General features: G+C 44.6%; 1 protein-coding gene across 1 annotated transcript in view; it reads left to right on the forward strand.

Annotated features, from left to right (window-relative positions):
• Positions 1–1,899: 1,899 nt before the first annotated feature.
• Positions 1,900–20,962, forward strand: part of PLEKHO1 (pleckstrin homology domain containing O1) — a 35,185-nt gene continuing 16,122 nt past the window's right edge. The window contains exons 1-2 of the mRNA XM_063947176.1: positions 1,900–2,197; positions 2,876–3,022. Coding sequence (XP_063803246.1) covers positions 2,171–2,197; positions 2,876–3,022 — 174 coding nt within the window. The 5' untranslated portion in view covers positions 1,900–2,170. The remainder of the gene's footprint in view (positions 2,198–2,875; positions 3,023–20,962) is intronic.

The raw sequence follows: 20,962 nt of genomic DNA on the forward strand, positions 1-20,962 counted from the left end.
AGCTATTGTCGAAATACAGGTTTCATTGGGGGAATTCAACTGTATTACTCGCCCGATCTGTCTAAAGTGACGGGAGATTGCGGCGTTGCAATTCAATTGTTTCCTTTTTTATGCGTAAAATGGTTAAACCCGACCAAAATGCTGGGTGTCAAGCGAAAATTGCCTTTCTGCGCCCAAATGGGTCGCAAAACTCATCGTTGGGTGGGCAGTGAACTGAAATGCCGGTGCTGAAAGATGTTCGTGCCCGAACGGAGAAACAATTGAATTGTTCCGTCAGACACCATCTATACGTCTTGGTGCTCTTGTATAAATAAACAATATCCTTCTTAGTATTATTAATATTATTATTATTATTAGCATTAGTAATAGCCAGACTTGCTGTGTGTATATGTATATACATGTATGTGTGTCTGTGGATATATGTGTGTATATATATATATACACGTGTATTATTTATATATATATATATATATATATATATATGTATTATTTATATATATATATATATATATATATATATATATATATATATATATATATATATAACTAAGGTTTGTGTCTACATATTTATTTTGAGAAATATACTTCCAGGAACTATTTATGAACTATGTAATGTAGAAGACAAAAAAAAATACATCTGAATTTTTATCTGGTCGTTTCGGCGTCACGCAAAAACTACTGAATTAATTTTGAATTTCGATGGCGTTTCACTATTGTATAGCTTAGTCGCCTACTGTAGAAAGAAACTGAGGTACTTATGATCTGTATGTGACATCAGAGAAAGGAGCAATAAAGGAGAAATCAGATGCTTGACACGTGACGCGTGCAGTGTGGAGGCTCCTCAATTTGGAAATGACATTGTACATAGTACACCCTGAAAAATGCTCAGGGCTGCAGGTGTAGATCTCAGGACCAGCTGCTTTTCCGATGGGCAGCTTTACGTGACTTGCTCATGAGTTAATAGCCCCAAGCATCTTTTTCTGCTAATCCTTGAGGGAAACACTGCAAATATTGTGATAAATTGTGTACAATATATATATATATATATATATCTATCAGGGACGTGCGGTGGGGTGAGGCAGAGCCTTTCCTGTCATACTTACGTTTAAACCAGAGTTTTGACTGAATAAAGTATATGAAAAATACGAATAATTTGTTGGAAATATCTTCTTTGCATTATTCTAATAATTTTTATAGCCCAAACTCTGGAGTAAAAGTCTATGGCAGGTGAGGCAGTGCCTCACCTGCTTATCTTTTCCGCACATCTCTGATCAAAACTCACCAAATTTCCAGGAGTTTATACTGCTGTACCTGTGCATAATGCCCAGATGTACCCTTTGGCTCATATATTGCATGGAATTCAGGCTCTGGGGTTAGCCAGTGCCTCCTGAGCCATTTAGCTCACCGCACGTCCCTGTAAAATACACACACACACACACACACACACACACACACACACACACACACACACACACACACTAGCGTTGGTCAGCGACTTTGCTCATGCAGATGTCTGTTATTGCTCAGCGTACCTGATTTTCCATAGACAGTAGTGGCATCTAATAATATGATGTGTGTGTGTGTGTGTGTGTGTATATATATATATATATATATATATATATTTATTTATAATATTATTTTTTGCAGAAAAAGGCCAATGTACAGCTGACAATATGCAGATAGGAAATGTGATGACTAAATAGCAGTGTGAAGACATGAGGGGGCTCCTGTGTTACACAGTCACCACCAAACCTCCTTCTCCAGCACCACACTGTGTCCCCCTCCTCCTCCAGTTTAGAGGAAGGGGGGTGATAAATCAGAAACAAAGGAGGAACCCTCCTCACGTGTTGTAATGTGGTCTGTCCCCTGATTCTACATCACACAGTGGCTCACCATAGATGGAGCTACTGAACAGAGAGGGGGCTGTGTGTGTGTGTGTGTGTGTGTGTGTGAGTGTGTGGACATGTCTGTGTGACTGTGTGTTAAAGAGGCTTGGCTGGACTTAGTGTAACCAGATCTTCTGTCTGATCTGCAAAACAGAGGAGAGAGAGAGAGAGCTGGGGAGAGGGAGAGAGGCAGAGGCAGCAGCATTACTCCCACTCTGCAGGAGCAGACACACTGGCTTCCTCTCATCCAGCAGCAGCAGCAGCAGCTAGCATCTAGCTTCATCATGAAGAAGAATGTCTCTGCAAAGAGGGTGAGCTGCTGGGGGGACACCACCGTCTGGGTCTGGGCAGGGTTATAATGCCTTATGTAACCAGGATTTGTGTCTGTGCAGCCCCTGTGCCCGCCTGCGTTGCCAGCAGCTGCACTCAGTACCCAAAGGGAAGCTATATGTGCATGCACAGCAGCCTGGAGCTAGTCTGTATCTATCTATCCATCTATCTATATTTTTACATACACACATACATACACACACATACATACACACACACACACACACACACACATGCAAAACAGTAGTTTATAGTGGCTGGCTGCACAAATTGCGCGTGTGCCTGTATATATATATATATATATATATATATATATATATATTATACACGCATGCTTACTTTTTACTCCTACACCGTACATTGGCGTGCAGTGGCATGGAATCTGATATGTGCATGCAAGTGTGTGTATGTATATATATATATATATATATATTTGCACAATGAGCTGTCCTAGTGGTTTTGTGCCTTAGCTTGGAAATCCTCATTATGTCAGTGGAGGATGGAGCCCGGCCCTGGGATATATTGTTTTACAGCCTGATCCCCCTTCCCCGTGTGTGAATCCAGCACCGTCGGATATCCTCACCCCAGACACTGGTCTGTCATCCCTGGGTAATGAAATATTCTCATTATTGACACTCATATCTTTCTCACATGTGTAGGGCCCTTTGGATGGGAACCAGGCCCCCAGCCAGCCGGAAAAAGTGGGCTGGATTCGGAAATTCTGCGGGAAGGGTATCTTCAGGGAGATCTGGAAGAACAGATATGTGGCCATAAGGGGTGACCAGCTCTACATGTCCGAAAAAGAGGTATCTATCTATCTATCTATCTATCTATCTATCTATCTATCTATCTATCTATCTATCTATCTATCTATCTATCTATCTATCTATCTATCCATCTATCTCTCTATCTATCCCTCCTAGCATCATCTGAATATGTTAGCCCTCTAGATTGCAAGCTCTTCTGATCACTGACATTGCCAGTGAATTTATATATATATATAATATATATATATATATATATATATATATATATATATTTATATATATATTTACATGTATATATTAGTGGTGTAGTAATGATTTTAGCGCATATATTTACAAATATTCTTTGGGAGTGAAGTGAATGTAACCAATGAAATGCTTGTACAATTGCACATTGACATGAGGCCTTTAGCACAGGTGAGCAGAGCCTATTAAACGACTCCCTTTACTGGAATTCCGTTTGCTGGATTGAAACGACTGGACACACACGCTTACTGACAAGCTTTGCGTGAATGTCACTGTTGCCTGCAGCGTTCGCGGTCGCTACCACTTGGTGACATACAGTGTAGCTCTATAGGAATGCCCATCAAGGCTCTGCGTAACGTACACAGCCCAGCGTGCTGCAGCACAGGTCAGAGACACAGTGATGAATGCGCCTCATGGCTCCCAAGAATTGAGGTCAATTGACCTCCTCTCCGAGAAGCGTTGTTATTCAGTGCCCTGGTGTAGTCAGCACTAGAGATGCTGCTTTTTCTATAAATTGAGTATATTATGCTGTATTGTGTTTACAATATGACATGCTGAACCCTAGAACATGTAAGTGGTTTGGAACTGTTGGAATGTCATCTAATGGATGGTTGCTACCATACCGGTACGGGAACTGTGTACATGCAGGATGCTCTTGATTTAAGTTGTAATGGTATTGAAATGGTCACATCTACCTGTGTGCGAAGCGTCTTACCTGGTATGGCAACAGAGTTTTGCTGTGCATTTATTTGTCTTTTCTTTGTGCAACAGGATTTTTTTTTATATATTTTGTTTTTAGAGATTAAATAAATGTTTGGAATTTTAATAATGTTGCTCTTTCTGAAACTGACTATCTCAGATCTCTGGATTATTACATTCTAGTAATTGTTCATCTGCTGTTCTGGGGATCACAATTCTAATTTCTAGACGTGTTGAACAATACTCGCTAATGTGAAAATGACTTTGCAGAACATTTTTTTACATGTTAGATTGCTGTAGGGACAGTTGTTGAGCCAGATGGGACGGGTGGGAGACTAATTGTGCACACTTTAATGTACAGTACTTTGCTAATAGCATTGATTGTCAAGTTTTGGGTTTCACAGGTACAAATGGGTTAATAGTTAGTCTTATCCCAACCATTGCCTTGTTAGTAGAATTCCTACTAGTCTTTTTTTTTTCACGTCCCCTACATCTACACTGGAATCGGCTATATTGTAGGCTGAACCGACGTGCGATCTATTGGTTCACTGGTAGCATGACGGAGGCATGAGTTCCTAGAGCAGTGATGGCTAACCTTGACACTCCAGCTGTTGTTGAACTACACATCCCAGCATGCCCTGCATCAGTTTTAGCATGGCCAATTAGCAAAATTGTAGCAGGGCATGCTGGGATGTGTAGTTCAACAACAGCTGGAGTGTCAAGGTTAGCCATCACTGTCCTAGAGACTAGGGGACATTCTCATAAATATTGGCTCCTCCCTTACAAATGTCTGCCTTCGCTGCCTTTAAGGGCCTGGTCCACTTTATGTGTTTAATTCAAGTAGACGTGAGTCGCCTCGCGGTGAGATTAAGTGCATCTATGCGCCACACTTACGGTACCTCTGGACCTGCAGATTTTTGTTCGCAGCCCCGTAGGGCTGCTCAGAAAAATCCACGGGTCTGGGTGAGGTCAGGCCACGAGGAGGACAAGTTGCGGTGCTGCTGGTGGTGTTTCCACGTCATTACAGCGGCAATTTGCCCCCCTCGCCGCTGATCGAATTGACCCCTAAAGGTCCTTGATTCAACTAACATATAGCGGTGGGTTCACAGCGTGAACGGACTGTGCAGATTTTTTTTACTTTGTGTGGTGATACTCCATTAGTGGTGATGGCTGGGAGTTGTCAATGTTCCGGCAGTTTCCTCAGCACCACCAACATCACAGATCTATCTTCGAACTCCATAGAGGCGCACAGGATAATCTGTGATATTGGGTTACCATAATTAGCAGTGTTGTGCTGTGCATTGCCATCATCTTCTAAATACAAGGAGCCTGTAGTAAATACACCTTATTAAAAGGGTAATGGCTAATATTCTCAAACGTGGACAACTGGCACAAATATGGTTGCTAGGTTACCAGTGCCACACTTAATGGCAGCCATCTTTGATTCATTTGGAAGCCAGGCCTATATAAAATACATCCAACATTGGTTTAATAAAAATGTACTTGACTGGGCCTTGGTAACCTAATTTTGTCTTCCTGTCGCATTATTTTCTTACTCAGCCATCACGTGAATGTGACAGGCCACCTATGGCAGAATACATTGATGTGGTTACTTCGTGGTGCAGTGATTGTACAAATGGCCTCATGAGACAGAACAAAATGGAGTCCATCTTTTCTATAGGGAGATGTACCAAATCTTCCAGAGCGCTAAAGTGGAGAAGTTGCCCACAGCAACTAATCAGATTGTAGCTATCATTTATATAGCCCAGTCTATAAAATGACAGGTGATTGGTTGCTATGGGCAACTTCTTTCTCAAAGGTTTGCTCTATCTACCCCATTGTGTTCTCCGGCAAGAACATAGGTTGGACTTTCTTGGAAACTTAATTCACAGGTCAACAAAAGTAAATGCAAACACTAATATTAATAAAGATTGATCAGGGTAGCTAAATGACTTATACAAGAGCCGCTGATGCAGAATAGAGAGGGTTACACCTCAATGGAGGTTTGGTCCTGTTTATGGTATGTGCACTTACCAGCTGCGGAACCCTAGGTTGAACAATATTTGCAGAGGTCCCCCTGCGATGACTGATGGCTGCTTTGACATTACTGCAGCTGAGTATGTGCAGTTGGCCCAAAATAATTCTCTGTAAAAAAAAACAAAAAGCCCCAAACCCACCATGATATAATGTTATATCACACCTCACCACCTGCCATTACACCAGGTTACCATTGTACCTGTAGGAGACCATTGCATGTTAATACGTCTGCCGGGAGTTCTGAGAAGAGAGCTAAGCATTCACCTGCACTAAGCACAACTACGCAAATACGCTTTCCGAGGTAAATGCCTGTCACCTGAGAAGAATGTAGACGTGATTATTTTCAGCAGGAATTATGCAAAGCCTTGTTGTAAAACCTGTGGGATATGGCTGCTTTGACATTACTGCAGCTGAGTATATGTGCAGTTGGCCCAAAATAATTCTCTGTAAAAAAAAACCAAAAAGCCCCAAAACCCACCATGATATAATGTTATATCACACCTCACCACCTGCCATTACACCAGGTCACCATTGTACCTGTAGGAGACCATTGCATGTTAATACGTTTGCCGGGAGTTCTGAGAAGAGAGCTAAGCATTCACCTGCACTAAGCACAACTACGCAAATACGCTTTCCCAGGTAAATGCCTGTCACCTGAGCAGAATGTAGACTTGATTCTTATCAGCAGGAATTATGCAAAGCCTTGTTGTAAAAACTGTGGGATATTCCAAAGGATGGGGCACTGATCCATACTTTATATGGGAGACTGTACAATTCCAGGACTCTGCAATATTAGTTTGGTGTATTGTATACAGAGCTCAGGGGGAGCATTTACCTCTGTGATAAGTGGGCGTCCACAGTACTCACCCCCAGTGGCACAAGCATTTGATTAGGTCCCGTCACTTTACACGAGAGCTGCAGCAGCGATAAAACAACTGAATTCCCCCCAGAGAATTTGCTAACGTAATTAATATTATTATGATTTATTTAATGTGTCATGGCGCAGGTGTGTTTGTGTGTGCCTGTCTCTTGCATTCTGTCATCTTATCTCTTTATTATCCCGCAGTAACACCCGCCTTACAGTCGCCCAGTGTGTTTGTCCTGTTACATTCAATCTGTTGTCCCTTCTTTTAGAAGTGAATAGTTTACGGCTGGGCATAGGAAGTCGTCTTTTATTGTAATTGTTGGGAAGTCTGCCAAAATGTATGCAGGTGTGTGTAGAAATATGTGAGTACATGTACGCCAATCCCAGATCCCTTTGTTGGGCTTCTGAAGCATCTGTAGAGGTGCCTAAAGTTGGGAGACCTCACCTGTTGTGCTATATTGTGTTTCTTGGCGTTCTGGTCTTGAAACCGGGCGATTTTGCAGGCGCTTGTGAGCCCGCTGATGCCAGCTTCCGCCACACCTTCAGCAATGCAACCAATACACCTAAAATACTTCATGGAAAGGTTTATGGTGAAATTAGGGTTTAGGGCCTGTCCACCTGTTTAAAGTGCAGGAAGGAAAAACTTGACAACGATAAAAATGGATACAAAAAATTAATTGTGGATGTTTTTTCTCATTTTCTCACGTTTGTCATTTCCGCGTAGCGTTACAGCTCTTTCTGTCACCCATCTTCCCGTGACGATCCAATGACTGATTTTGTCATTGTCATTGGGGTTGGCCACTGTAGATCTCCTGTTAATGTAAAGCTGTTGAAAGCTGCACTACCTCCTAAAAACAAACTTTCCTATATTGGTCCCTCTGCTGTCCCAAAGCCCTGGGGCTCCCCCATTTGTCTGATAGCCCCGGCCAAATACCTGTGACATCTTCCTACTTTTTTCTCTGCTGCCATTCAGCTTGGTGGGCGGGGGGATACTTTTTTGCCAAAAGCCAAGACAGTTGGGAGCAGTGTCCCTCTAATGGGTGTCGTGCGCATCTTCCGAAAGGTTCTTTTTAGTGCAAGGGAAGGGGATTAGAGAACACTTCAGTGGTTCGCAAGGCCGCTACTGTGGGTGGGAGTGGGGTGCCGCCGCCAATGGCACAGGGCCTAGCTGCCCCGTGGCACCTGTACTTGGCAAGCATAGTGCCTGAAACGACAATCTTCAGGCTAGAAAGCAGCTGTGTACTTCGGTTGCTCCAGTGCTCAGCTTCTGCCTAGTCCATACGGCAAGTGCTTGGTAGGTGTGCTTAGAGGTGTACATCAGTCTTCCTGCATCAGTGTGACAGGAGCCTCACGTTGCTACAGTGTGCTGTTGGGGACCCTGCTCCTTTCAGTGTTCAACTATCTCTGACTTTCTGCTTCCTCCATTATGGTCTGCCCTGTGTCATGAGTGGACTCGTCACTGGTTCCCACAAGATCAGTAAATCAATAACTCTCTTGAAATACTCTGTGCTGCTGTGGCCATTCTGATTAGCTGATTTGCTGCAGGTGCTTCTATCCCCAGGAGCACACAGTAAAAAAGACCTTGATTGCAGAATATACTGTAGGCTTATTGAAGACTACTTTTCCTCAAATGAAAACTTCTAAGAGTTTGTGTCACTTAATTTACTCTGGAGAGGCGCTGACAAGCTGGCTGGTGGAAGTATACGTTACGTGTGCAACAAAGCCTAACTAATGCCTTATAGGCCTCTTTGGCGTCTTACAATGGAGAAAGCTTTGCTGGATTATAGCTTTCACATGTGAGATCCTCCGCTCCGTGTCTCCGTAAAGTCCCCACGCACCCCAGGAAGGCACTTGGGGAATATGTGGGTGGAGAATTGCACAGAGCGTAATTCAAAGAGGATTGTGGGAAATGAGAACCCTCATTGAAAGAGAGAAAAAATCCCCAGTGTGAGTTTCCTTTCATCTCCGGGACTGTAGGTACAACAGCTGCATAAACAGGCTAGGGTTTTTTTTTCTTTGTGCATTTCAGAAGAGATTAAACCAAACATTAATATTTTGCATCTATCAGTAAATCTCCAAAGTAATGTTGGTGCATTATTCCTTTTAATAAACATGTTGCTAATTAAAATTATGTCATCTGATTACTATGCACAGGAGTTTATACATATATTAGCGTCACTTGTCTGTTATAGAGGTTCTTGTTTATTATTTTTTTATATTCGAGCAAAACGCTTGTGTACATTATAGACAGGTATTTCGAAAAAATACTCAACTACGCTAAACTGACAGTAGTTCTGTGGTGGGAATCCAGTTGGAAGCGTATAAACAGCCGGAACGCCGGCACCTTGTGGACATTTGCCCACGCGGACCGTAGAGGTGCAACGGTTAGGGTACAGAAATTTTTTTGGTGACCCAGACAGCCACACGTTGCCGAGAACTGGCCTATTCCCTATCCACTAGTTTAAAAGTAATTGGAGAATTATGGCTTGGTGCGTATTCATCAAGAACTGTTATGAAAAAATATGGAGGGCTTTTATTAAGGGTTCGGTATGATATACCACTAGATAGGATGCCGATGGTCAGATGACCAAATCTCGGCATCCCGACGTTGGAAGGGGTAAGTATTTTTACCACCCCCTCAACCCACCGTCATGGGCTCAGCCTCGGGGTGTGGCGTCTAGGGCTAACCCCGCCCCCCTGTGCCTAACCCTAACCCCACTAGTGCCTAACCCCCCACTCCTCCCCCAGACCCTAACCGTAACAGTGCCCCCGATACTTACCTTAGGGATGTCTGCTGTTGGTGTTCCGGCGCGGGTCTTCCTAGTGGTTTCTGAATTCCGGCATAGGTCACATGACCATCGGCATCCCAGACGCATCCCTTTTAAACTAAGGAATGGAGGTTTAAAAAAATAATAATGTAATGTTAGTAATTAATGTGTTATAAATATGAGTGTAACCCATATCAACTAATCTGGTAGTATCTGTAAAAGTTTAGAGCAGGATAGACCAATGAAAGCAAGTGTTTGATTTGTCGCTGTCAGTCTCTCCTACGAGTGAGAGTAAGAACAATAAATCCAAAAATTTGAATTGACATTTTTGTGGCTTTTGGTATTCCTTTGATTTTTAGAGCAAACTTTTATTTAAAAAAAACCCTATATCTGCTCTGTGAAGTTGATTTTTGCCAGTTTTACAAATACTTCTGCCGCCGCAGATCTCTAAGTATAGGCTTCTGGGGCTGAAACTGTTCCCACGTGCACGTTCCTTAATCCATATGTGAAAGCTCCTTTGCACTTGGATGACATCAGCCGTCACTCGGCTAAAGATAGTTACTCTGCTCATTGGCGTCTTATGTGACCTAGTTACTAATTGATGTCAGGCCTTTGTCTTAGCGTAAGATCAGGAGAAGTAGAGTAAGAAGTCTTATGGGTCACGGAGGTTGTACAAATGTAGATAACACATTTTCATTTTCAGTATAATGAATAACGTGAATATAACCTGCTCCTAATTTATTATTAAAGGAGTATTCGTTTTGAAATTTGGAGCCATTGGTGGTCCCCCCTCTCTTTAAGGGCCTGGGACTCCAGTCCCCACAGTCCCCCCCCCCGTTGGCTGCCCTGGCGCCATACAGCAAGCAGCAATGCACTATGCCGAATTGCAGCAAAGCTGAACATGGCTACATCTGTATATATAATATATATAAAATATAATATAATGTGTGTGTGAGTATAACCATTTAATGTTGCATTATTTGCCTGTCTACAAGCAGTTGTCCTATTCTAAGCCATTTTAGATGTGGAAGGGTACGCTGTAATTAGGGGGTTCCCATGTGACCTATAGTTTGCTCAAGTTACAGAACCCTTTTAGGCCCCAAATAACATAGAAGCATTATGAATCCTGTCATATTCTGAGTAGAGATGAGCGGATTCGGGTTTACTCGGTTCTCAAAACCGAATCTTATTGGCTCACGGATGTCACGTGTTTTGGATAGCCAATAAGATTCGGTTTTGAGAACCGAGTAAAACCGAGTAAAACCGAATCCGCTCATCTCTAATTCTGAGCCTGAACTTTGGGGAAATAAGCAGTGTAAGGTTTCAGATGGGGGAAGAAAAAGAGGACGTGTCCTAAACAGAGAAACCCAGCCTATATTCGTCAGTAAGTTTACTGACCGCAAGTCTCATTGTCATTGTCAGCCATGCCTGCCCCATTTCTCCAATGTTATCCGATAAGGTCCTGAGGCTTATACCGAGAAATTGCAGCTGGCATTGGGTGATTGGCCTGAAACTGACATGTGTCTGTCCCAAATTCTTGGGTGCCAACAACAATGCGATTTTAAATCGATAGTGAATAGTCATTTTGTCCAATCGGATCTTTCCTTCCATCCATCTGGAATAATTGATGGAAGCTTCGCTCTCCTCCTCAGTCCATTGTAGAAGTGCTCTAACAAATGTCATCCATCTTTGTTTATGTGTTTGCTTATAAAACCCCAGGTTGGATCAAGACAAAAGATTTGTGTGTGTTTATGTGTATGTGTGTACCGTATGTGTGTAGTTTGTTTGTTTTGTCGGTAATGATTTATCAATTTGCATTAAGGTGATGTTATGTAAAAATTTTATTTACTGGTTTCCTTTGCAACATTTTATACGTTGATAAAACAGATCTCTTTTATAATCTGAATAACATTTTTGACCGATAGTTGCATATGTCGACTTAGAAACCCTGTTGACCTTCAAACCCTGTCGACCTAGTGACTGTCGACCTATAGTGGTTGACCTAGACAGTGTCGAAAGTCAGACCGGATCCCGTTGTTATGTGTGTCTGGCATTTGTTAGGTGGATTGAAGACATTGACCGGCCTCTATTATAACTGGACCTGATTGTCCTTGTTGTTGTTTTGCTATAGTACAGTAATAAAGCAGAGTTACAGTATCCTTCCACCACCTTCAAGGTGCCTCTTACCACTGATCCAATCAGTGATCAACGAGAGAACCAGTGTATTGGATTCATATGTATTTAGAAATGGCGGGTGAGAAACTTGTGTTGGAAAACATTTCTCTTATTTTTTTTCCCTCATGATTATCTCAATTATTTGGTAGGGTGTACATTTGGGATGCTGGGCACTTGGGAGGCTGGACTTTTGGGATGATGGACAATAGGGATGCTGGACACTTGGGAGGCTGGACTCTTGGGATGATGGACACTAGGGATACTGGACACTTGGGAGGCTGGAGACTCTTGCACCTCAAAATGTTATGCATTATTTGATTGTGCACCTGAGAAAATAACACAGATCAACATATCTCCTTGTTGCCCTCATACGTCTTCCGAGAGGGCTGTAGTAAGCGGTAATGGGGGGGTTATATAGAGGTACAACCTCATTACAACCTTATTGTCTTTCATCAGGCTTATTGTGGTTGTGTTATACCCTCTGCACGAAGCTCTGAGGGAAAGCCTCTTAGGCCAGTCACATACAGTTGTTGCTATATACAGACTATACAGTCACTGTGGAGTATTGAGTGAACTGATTGCTGCATAGAAGTAAGATCTGCCTGACTCTCAGTAGCCGCTCTGAGACTGTGCTGTCAATGATTCCCAGGGTTCTATTCACAAAATGGCCGCCTCTATGGTGCATCAGAGAGATCATTGGTTCTTTTGGAATGAATAGGCAGCATGAGCGGTGGTTTAGGGACTTTCTATTTATCATTAACCCCATATTTGCAGCTGTACTTAGCATTGTATCGCCTTCTACCACAGCGATACAGAATGTTTTACGGCAGCAATTTATTATCTGTGAGATGGTCCGTAAAACGTGTCCCCCATTGCGAATAATTTTCACCGGTAGTGTGACCAGTGCTATTTTTTCCCTGAAAAAACATGTGTCGACCATACTGTATGTGCGTCGACCATTGCCATGGCGACCGTTTGAACCTGTCGACTTTTTGTACCTATCGACCTTTTGACCCCGTCGACCTAATGCATGTCGACCATTAGTGGCCTATTGATGGTAGACCTTTTTAGTGCAAATCTATAGACCGGATACCGGTGGCAAGTGCTCATGGCCGTAAAAAAAGTTTGGAGGAGACCAGAGGGGGATAAGGGTATCCCTAGCGCTCCACGTCCCCTCCACGCCACAAGACGTCCTCTCCACCCCACAAGAGGTGACCATGTCCTGTGTCCTTCCCCCAGTCCTCACAATGTTGCCCTGTATGGCTGAATTTATATGCGCTATTCATCGAAACAGGCAACATTGTGTAAAATATCCTATGAGATTCCCCTCAGCCTTTGTCGTAAAATAAAATCAACTGAAATGTCGGTCCTGTAGCTCTGTTCACAGTTGTGCTTGATGACTAGATGAAATGAGTGGGAACAGTAATGAAAATATATTCTCCCTTCACACTGACTGTTGTATAAACTTCGCAACCCCCTGATGGTGACTAATACCAGTGCTCTAGGCTCTTATAACAGGGCAGCTTTTACATGAAATCTTCAGCGCAGAAAAAAAAAAGAATGAATATAAATCATGCACAGTGTAGTCATTTTAGGAGAAAAAATACAAAAAACTTTTGTTGCGGCGTTGGTGTCTGTCAGTATATGGCGGATATTTGTCAAAGTTTAGAGAGAGAAAAAGTGGAGAGAGAAACAGTACCGACCAATCAGCTTCTGTCATTTTTCAAACACAGACTGAGCTGTTTCGTTATTACTTTATCTCTCTGTCCAGCGCTAGAATTCAGATTTAGGGGGAGATGTACTAAGCAGTGATAAAAGTGGAGAAGTGAGCCAGTGGGGAAGTTGCCCATGGCAACCAATCAGCGTTGACGTAACATTTACAATTTGCATACTATAAAAGTATACAGAGCAGCTGATTGGTTGCCATGGGCAACTTCTCCACTGGCTCACCTCTCCACTTTTATCACTGCTTAGTACATACATGTCCCTCTCAATATCTTCTAAAACTGAATTCAGCGTCATGGAAACCCCTATTGTATGTTCTGCATTGGAAAACTAGGTAGGCCTATGGATTTGCATTGATGGTTGGTACTGTCTGTGGCAGTTTGTATGTTCTCCCCCGGTTCACGTGTGTATCCTCCGGGTGCTCATTTGTTAAATCAGGACATACTGGCAGGTATGTGGTTTCTATTAAACCTAGGGGGTCTATACAAAAGCTTCTAAAAACCCCCCCAAAAAAACAGTGATGGTGTTGCCCACAGCAACCAGATTCTAGCTATCATTAATGCATTCTAGAATCTGGTTGCTAAGGGCCACAGCACCACTTGTCTGTTTTAGAAGCTTTAGTAAATTCACCCCCTAGAGTGTGCATGTGTAATAGGGAATGTAGTGTTCATTCTAGCACCCTGCACCTGTCACAACCCGTGCAGTTTCTATTTTCTGCCTGGGGTGTCGCTTTCCGCTCTGGAGCTTCTAGCACACTCTGGTCTTTATCTCAGCACTGAGACACAGACCCAAGTGTGTTAGAAGCACCAGAGCAGAGAGCGCCACCCCAGGCAGAAAAGAGGAACTGCACGGGTTGTGACAGGTGCAGGTTGCTAAAATGACCACAAGGATTGTTGATTGTAAGCTTTGCCGGGCTCAAAGTGGGACGTGTTTGGGTAAAGTTCTCTTATAGCACAGGGCTGCGAAATATGTTACCTCTGCATAAATAGAGGGTATTTTAATAAAAAATTACATCACATCTGAGCGAAGTGTATATACCCCCTCCACTGGCGTATATATATTGGGTGCAGAGTGTGCTATCTTGGGTCCAGTGGGGCCCACACTACACACCCTGCAACATTTGGTAAACTCACCTCTCCGGAGTCCCGCATCGGCACCGTGCAAATCACATGCAAAATGACCCATGTTCCAGGAGACCCGTGCATGCGCAGTAATCACCAGGAAACATGGCGCGGGCGCTATGGTTCAGGAGACCCGCAGTACACTTTGGAAGAGTGCTGGAGTATACTCGCATCTCCACCGCCGAGAGAGAAGTGTGTCCGCACGGAGGCTGTATGTGTTACTATAGGCGTAGCATGCAAAAGTGCGAGAACAGACCGATTCGGCAATCATACCAGCTCTTTAAAAATAAATCTGCGGCTAGTTTGTTGGGTGCTATAAAAAGAAGTAATTACATCAGATCCTTTGTATAGGCCCTGGCGTGTTTGGGGGTCATTGAATTATAACCCTTGAAAGGTAAACACTAATATTGAAAAACCTAAAGGGGAACCCCGTTTGGCTCCTAGTGGACCCGTCTATACCCCATGGTACTAATGTGGACCCCAGCATCCTCTAGGACGTAAGAGAAATTCCATCTTTTACAGCCAGGGTTTAGTTACCTGAGATATAATAACAGCTAAGCCCAGGCTGGTGCATAGGATGATACAAAACATATCTATTGGGACATGGTGGCGTTCCCCTTTAACCTTTATGGGGAGCTGTATCAAGCAGTGAAAAGCGTGGACAAGAGGAGAAGTTGCCCGTAGCAACCAGCCAGCTTCAAGATGGCAAGTTATGAAATAGAAGCTGATTGATTGGTTGCTTTGGCGACTTCTCCCCGCCCCACTTCCACTTCTATAGGCTCCTTTTCTCCTATCCTGCATTAATAAACACACGAAACGTACAGAATAAGAGGGGATTGTGCTCTTTCCACCCATGTGTTCTGAAGTTTTATCGCAGTGTTTTAGGGGGCGATTCTAAATCGCATGTAGCGGCGTCCGTATCTGCTACTTGCGCCGGTCACACGCCAGCAACGTTATGCAAATTGTGCTACAAGCCCTTCCCTGGTGCACAAGCATGCGTCTGAATGTGCAAGGACTGAGACACCCACCTTGAGCATCTTTTGGTGCCTTAATAATGATTGGTCCTTCTTTAGATGCAACCACCGGTTGCACCATTGAAACTCACAACTGCTCCTGTGCTAGGTGCACATTCTCCGGCACAGTATGGCCTCCAATGGGAGCGATAGTGCGTCTGATATTGTGGCCGCTACCGGGACACGCACACGTCACCCCCATAACACGCTCATAAGGTGGCCCATCTCTGTGCATCCCTATGGTATCCTGATGATAGCGCCACAGTGTCTAGGTAGACGGTCAATAGGTCAGCATCATACTGCTTTAGGTCGACAGGTACAATTGGTCACCAGTGCTTGAGGTCGACAGGTTCAAAAAGTCAACATGAGAATGGTTGACACAGAAATGGTTGACACGTTTTTTGTTTTTTTTCACGTTTTTTCCAGCATTTGCTTGATTTACTATAGACGTGGACTATGATTGAGAACAAGAACCTGTGGCGAGAGTAAGGCACCTTGCCCAAAGCATGGCGAGAGAACTGAACCCGCAAGGGTCTACATTTCCACTGATGGTGGTCCCAGAACATGAAATATACAAGATTTTGCCCAAAAAATATGTGTCGAACATTGTCCTGTTGTCCTGTTGACCTTTGTTACCCGTCAACCTTACCCACTGTTGACCTTTCATCTGCCGACCTTTTGTACCCGTCGATCATATATTGCTGACCTATTGATTGTCTACCTAGACAGTGTAGATCTGTTACACCACACCTCATCCATATAGCCACCTTACAGCCACCACCCAGGAACGCCCAATATATTTTCAAGAGATATCGGAGATCGTGCATCTCAATCACAGCTGTGACTCTGTGGGGTCAATTTACTAAGATGAGAGTTCTATTTAAGATGGGATGTTGCCCATAGCAACCAATCACATTCCAGGTATTATCTTCTAGAAGATGCTAGCTAAATGAGAAGTAGAATCTGATTGGTTCTTATGGGCAACATCCCATCCTTAATAGAACTCCCATCTTAGTAAATTTACCCTATGTGCCCGGACTCTGGATGTATGCGCAGTGCGACATAGATGTATTCTCTGAAGTAACATTGAGCTGAACTGCGTCCGACATCGGCCTCTTAGGGGTTTATTTACTAAAGTGCAGGTTTTTTTTAGAAGTGGAGATGTAGCCCATAGCAACCAATCAGATTCTATTATCTTCTAGAATAAATGTTAAGTAAAATCTGATTGGATGCTATGGGCAACATCTCTACTTCTAAAAAACCTGCACTTTAGTAAAAATACCCCTTTAGGGTGTGGCACAACCTATCTCTCATGTATTAAATCACAGTAACCATACCAAGTGATCATAACCAGGCAGGAGGCCCCCCGATGAAAACTACTGCCAACAGTAGTCATCACCAGGCAAGACTGTGATAAACAGGCAGAAGGCCGGTGAAACGCTGATTTTGTAGCATTTAGGACTTACGTGCCTTTGATAAATAGACCCCTGTTTCGGTAAATGTGGTTTGCAATGTGGGAGATGCAATAAAATATCCCTAAAACTCCGGCAAGGTGATCTGGGAACGCCAGCAGTGAAGGGGTTACAGGCTTTGCCTTAGTTTGAACGGGACCCTCAGGGCCGTCTGGCTGCAGCAGACAGTATGACTATATATGAGCTCCTAGGGACCAGCTGAAGGCTTCCTATTCCCTCCCCTGGGGTATCACGGAGGCCCGTCAGTCTGGAGGCATCCTGTGCAGCAGCTGGGCTCGTAGTGAGAGTATAGTATGGCAGCTAATACAGGGCCATGTCGCTGTACACGTCTGAGTGATATACTCACATATGGCACCCTGTATCCTCATTTCTCTCACAGATCAGCCTAAGGGGTCTATTCATGAAGCAGTGAAAAGGGTGGAGAAGTGAGCCAGTGGAGAAGTTGCCCATGGCAACCAATCAGCATTGAAGTAACATTTATAATTTGCATACTATACAACTGTACGAAGCAGCTGATTGGTTGCCATGGGCAACTTCTCCACAGCTTCACTTCTCCACTCTTTTCACTGCTTCCTGAATAGACTCACTGTGCATCGATTGGGGGGGAACTCCGGGAGGGAGCACGGTATCTTCAGGGGGATCCCTCACCTGTTGTGCCACACCTGCTATGGTTCTGACTATGACAGGTTTAATTGATGTGGGATGATCTGACCTTTCGGACTGAATGCTAGAAGACCAGTTCTCGTCCACTGTGGCCTCCCACACAGCTTTAGGACCCGATACAGACCTGATCGCTGTTGTGCGAATTCGCAAGGCAGCCAATCACCAATCAACTGTGCATGCGTACGGATCGTAGTGCGCACACGCGAGGCCAAACTGCAAAAGAATTCAGCTAATTTTTATTTCATCGCTATGCGTACGCAAGTTGATTGACAGGAAGTGGACGTTAGGGGGTGGTAATTGCCCGTTTTCTGGGAGTGTCAGGAAAAATGCAGGCGTTCCCAAGCGTTTTCAAGGAGGGTGTGTGACGCCAGCCCGTTTCTATCGCACTGTAGGAGTAAGTCCTGGCTACGCACCGACTGAAAAAAAACCATTTAACGGTGAGTGAGTGCCGAACGGATTTTCAAAGCTTTTCGCACGGCGTATGCAGACTTCCACGGGCCAGATTTTCACTCTGTCTGGGCGGCAACTGTCTGATCGTAAACCTCGTTTGTCGGGATTCCGTCTGTCGGTAAAATGCAGGCTGTCAGGATTCCAGCATCGGTCTCCTGAATGCCCGACAGCTGGTATATTGAGTGCATCCCGTTAAAACATACTCGTAAATGATTGGCGCTTTAAAAATACGGGCAATCCCAGGTGAAAATCCCGAACCTCCGCATATGCGGACCCTATTACATTTCCCTGATTGTTTTGAGATAAGGCAAATTCAGCATTGGGCACATTAAAAGTTTTGTCTATTTGGGAACCAGTCATTTCTAGTTAAGCCCCTAAACTTGTTAAACAATATAACCATAGTACCCTGTTGTCATTCTGGGAAGGTGGAGCAGGTTTGTTTAATACGTATAAGCAGGTCAGGAGATCGCAACGGGAGTTTACTGTTATTAGTAAAACACTGCTGACAGATTTAAATGCTGTATTGGGACGGTGAGTGCCTTTATTTGTCCCCTTGTTTATATGATACAGTGCATGGGTTAGTGGGCCCAGTACTGCTCCGCAGGGGCGGGACTATGAGAAAGGGCATCAAACTGCCACACCCCCTGTACCCCACCCCTGCCTTCTTTGCTCCGTCTCTCCCAGAGGAGGAGTCCTTAATGTCAGAAAGTATCTTCAGAACTTTGAAGAACTTCTTTCCACCATGCATGTTTCCAGCTGGACGTGCAATTCTGAGAGCAGTTTTATGTGGGCATTTACCACAATCATCTAACTACTACTATATACCGTTCTCTGCATTCGCTCTGCTCACTGTCAGTCTTATACCCTGGATGAAGTCTCAGAACCGTCTCCCAGGAGCTCTGCGTGTGTACGTGCAGTTCCCTCGAGGTGCCGGCCTTTACAGACCGCTTTCATTTTCTCTGGCGGGAGAGCTTTGTTCTGAGATTCACAGCATGGAGAGAGATCTAAATGTTCTGCATGTTAATCAGATGGATCTTTTAGCAAGTTGTGTGTGGAGACAGTTACAGCCTGGCCTACTTTACCAGGGAACAGCGCTCGTAACTTGCTGTAATCACACGTCTCCCAGGGAAAAGAGCCGATAATGCAGCTTGCCCAGGACCCCTGTGTTTATATTGCACGTGGCAAAAATACTGGCCCCCTCTCGCTAAGCAGTGCTGTTATAGGTGTCTGTGACGGGTGTAGTATAGTATGCCGGCGCCGGAATCCCCACCGCCGGCATACCGACAGCTGGGAGAGCGCAAATGAGCCCCTTGTGGGCTTGCTGCGCTCGCCACGCTGCGGATACAGTAATGCGCACCACGCTATTTATTCTCCCTCCAGGGGGGTCGTGGACCCCCAAGAGGAAGAATAGGTGTCGGTATGCCGGGTGTCGGAATTCCAACACCGGTATACTGAGCGCCGGGGTCCGAACAGCCGGCATACTGAATACCACCTGTCTGTGACCATGCAGAATTTGTTACATGTAGGTGTGTAGATGCCTTTAGGGCGCCTGCGCTTAAAAAAAGATGAGTCTGTGTCACTGTTGCTGTTGTTGTCTATGTTCTAGCAGATTCTCACAGCCCGGTGTGGTGGCGTACATAGGGCCCGATTCAGAATTGATCGCTGCTGTGCATTTTCGCACAGCGGATGATTATTGTTTGACTGTGCATACGTGTGCACCGCAATGCGCACATGTGTCGCTAAACAGCGACAAACTGGTGCGAAAATTTCAGTAGCACAGCCATTTGCAAGCTGATTGACAGGAAGAGGCCATTTGTGGGTGGTAACTGGACGTTTTCTGGGAGTGTCAGGAAAAACGCAGGCGTTCCCAAGCGTTTTCAGGGAGGGTGTGTGACGTCAGCTACGGCTCCGATCAGCCTGTTCTCGTCACACTGGAGGAGTTAGTCCTGGGCTGCGCACACACTGCACACAGTGGAAAATCCATTCGATGGTGAGTGAGTTGTGAAGGGATTTGCAGCTGTCCGCTGACTGAGGGACATTTTCACATGGCGTACACATGCGATCGCACACTTGCACGGGGCGAATTTACACTCCCCATTTCTATCGCACTGTAGGAGTAAGTCCTGGGCTACGCACCGACTGAAAAAAACATTCAATGGTGAGTGAGTTGCGAACGGATTTTCGAAGCTTTTCGCACGGCGTATGCAGACTTGCACGGGCCTCATTTTCACTCTGTCTGGGCGGCGCCTACCTGATCGCAGGACAACACAATTTGCAGCCCAACGATTAGGTCTGAATCACACCATAGAGAGGACGTCATTGCTCTGCATTCTGTGATGTATAAGGAATTATGGGGGTCATCCCGAGTTGATCGCTCGCTAGCAGTTTTTAGCAGTCGTGCAAACGCTATGCCGCCTCCCACTGGGAGTGTATTTTAGCTTAGCAGAAGTGCGAACGAAAGGATCGCAGAGCGGATACAAAAATATTTTGTGCAGTTTCAGAGTAGCTTCAGACCTACTCAGCGCTTGTGATCACTTCAGACTGTTCCGTTCCTGTTTTGACGTCACAAACACGCTCTGCGTTCCCCCAGCCACGCCTGCGTTTTTCCTGGCACGCCTGCGTTTTTCCGAACTCTCCCTGAAAACGGTCAGTTGACACCCAGAAACGCCCTCTTCCTGTCAATCACTCTGCGGCCAGCAGTGCGACTAAAAAGCTTCGCTAGACCCTGTGCAAAACTACATCGTTCTT

The sequence above is a fragment of the Pseudophryne corroboree genome, chromosome 12 (assembly GCF_028390025.1).
Source record: "Pseudophryne corroboree isolate aPseCor3 chromosome 12, aPseCor3.hap2, whole genome shotgun sequence".
In the NCBI taxonomy this organism is placed as follows: Eukaryota; Metazoa; Chordata; class Amphibia; order Anura; family Myobatrachidae; genus Pseudophryne; species Pseudophryne corroboree.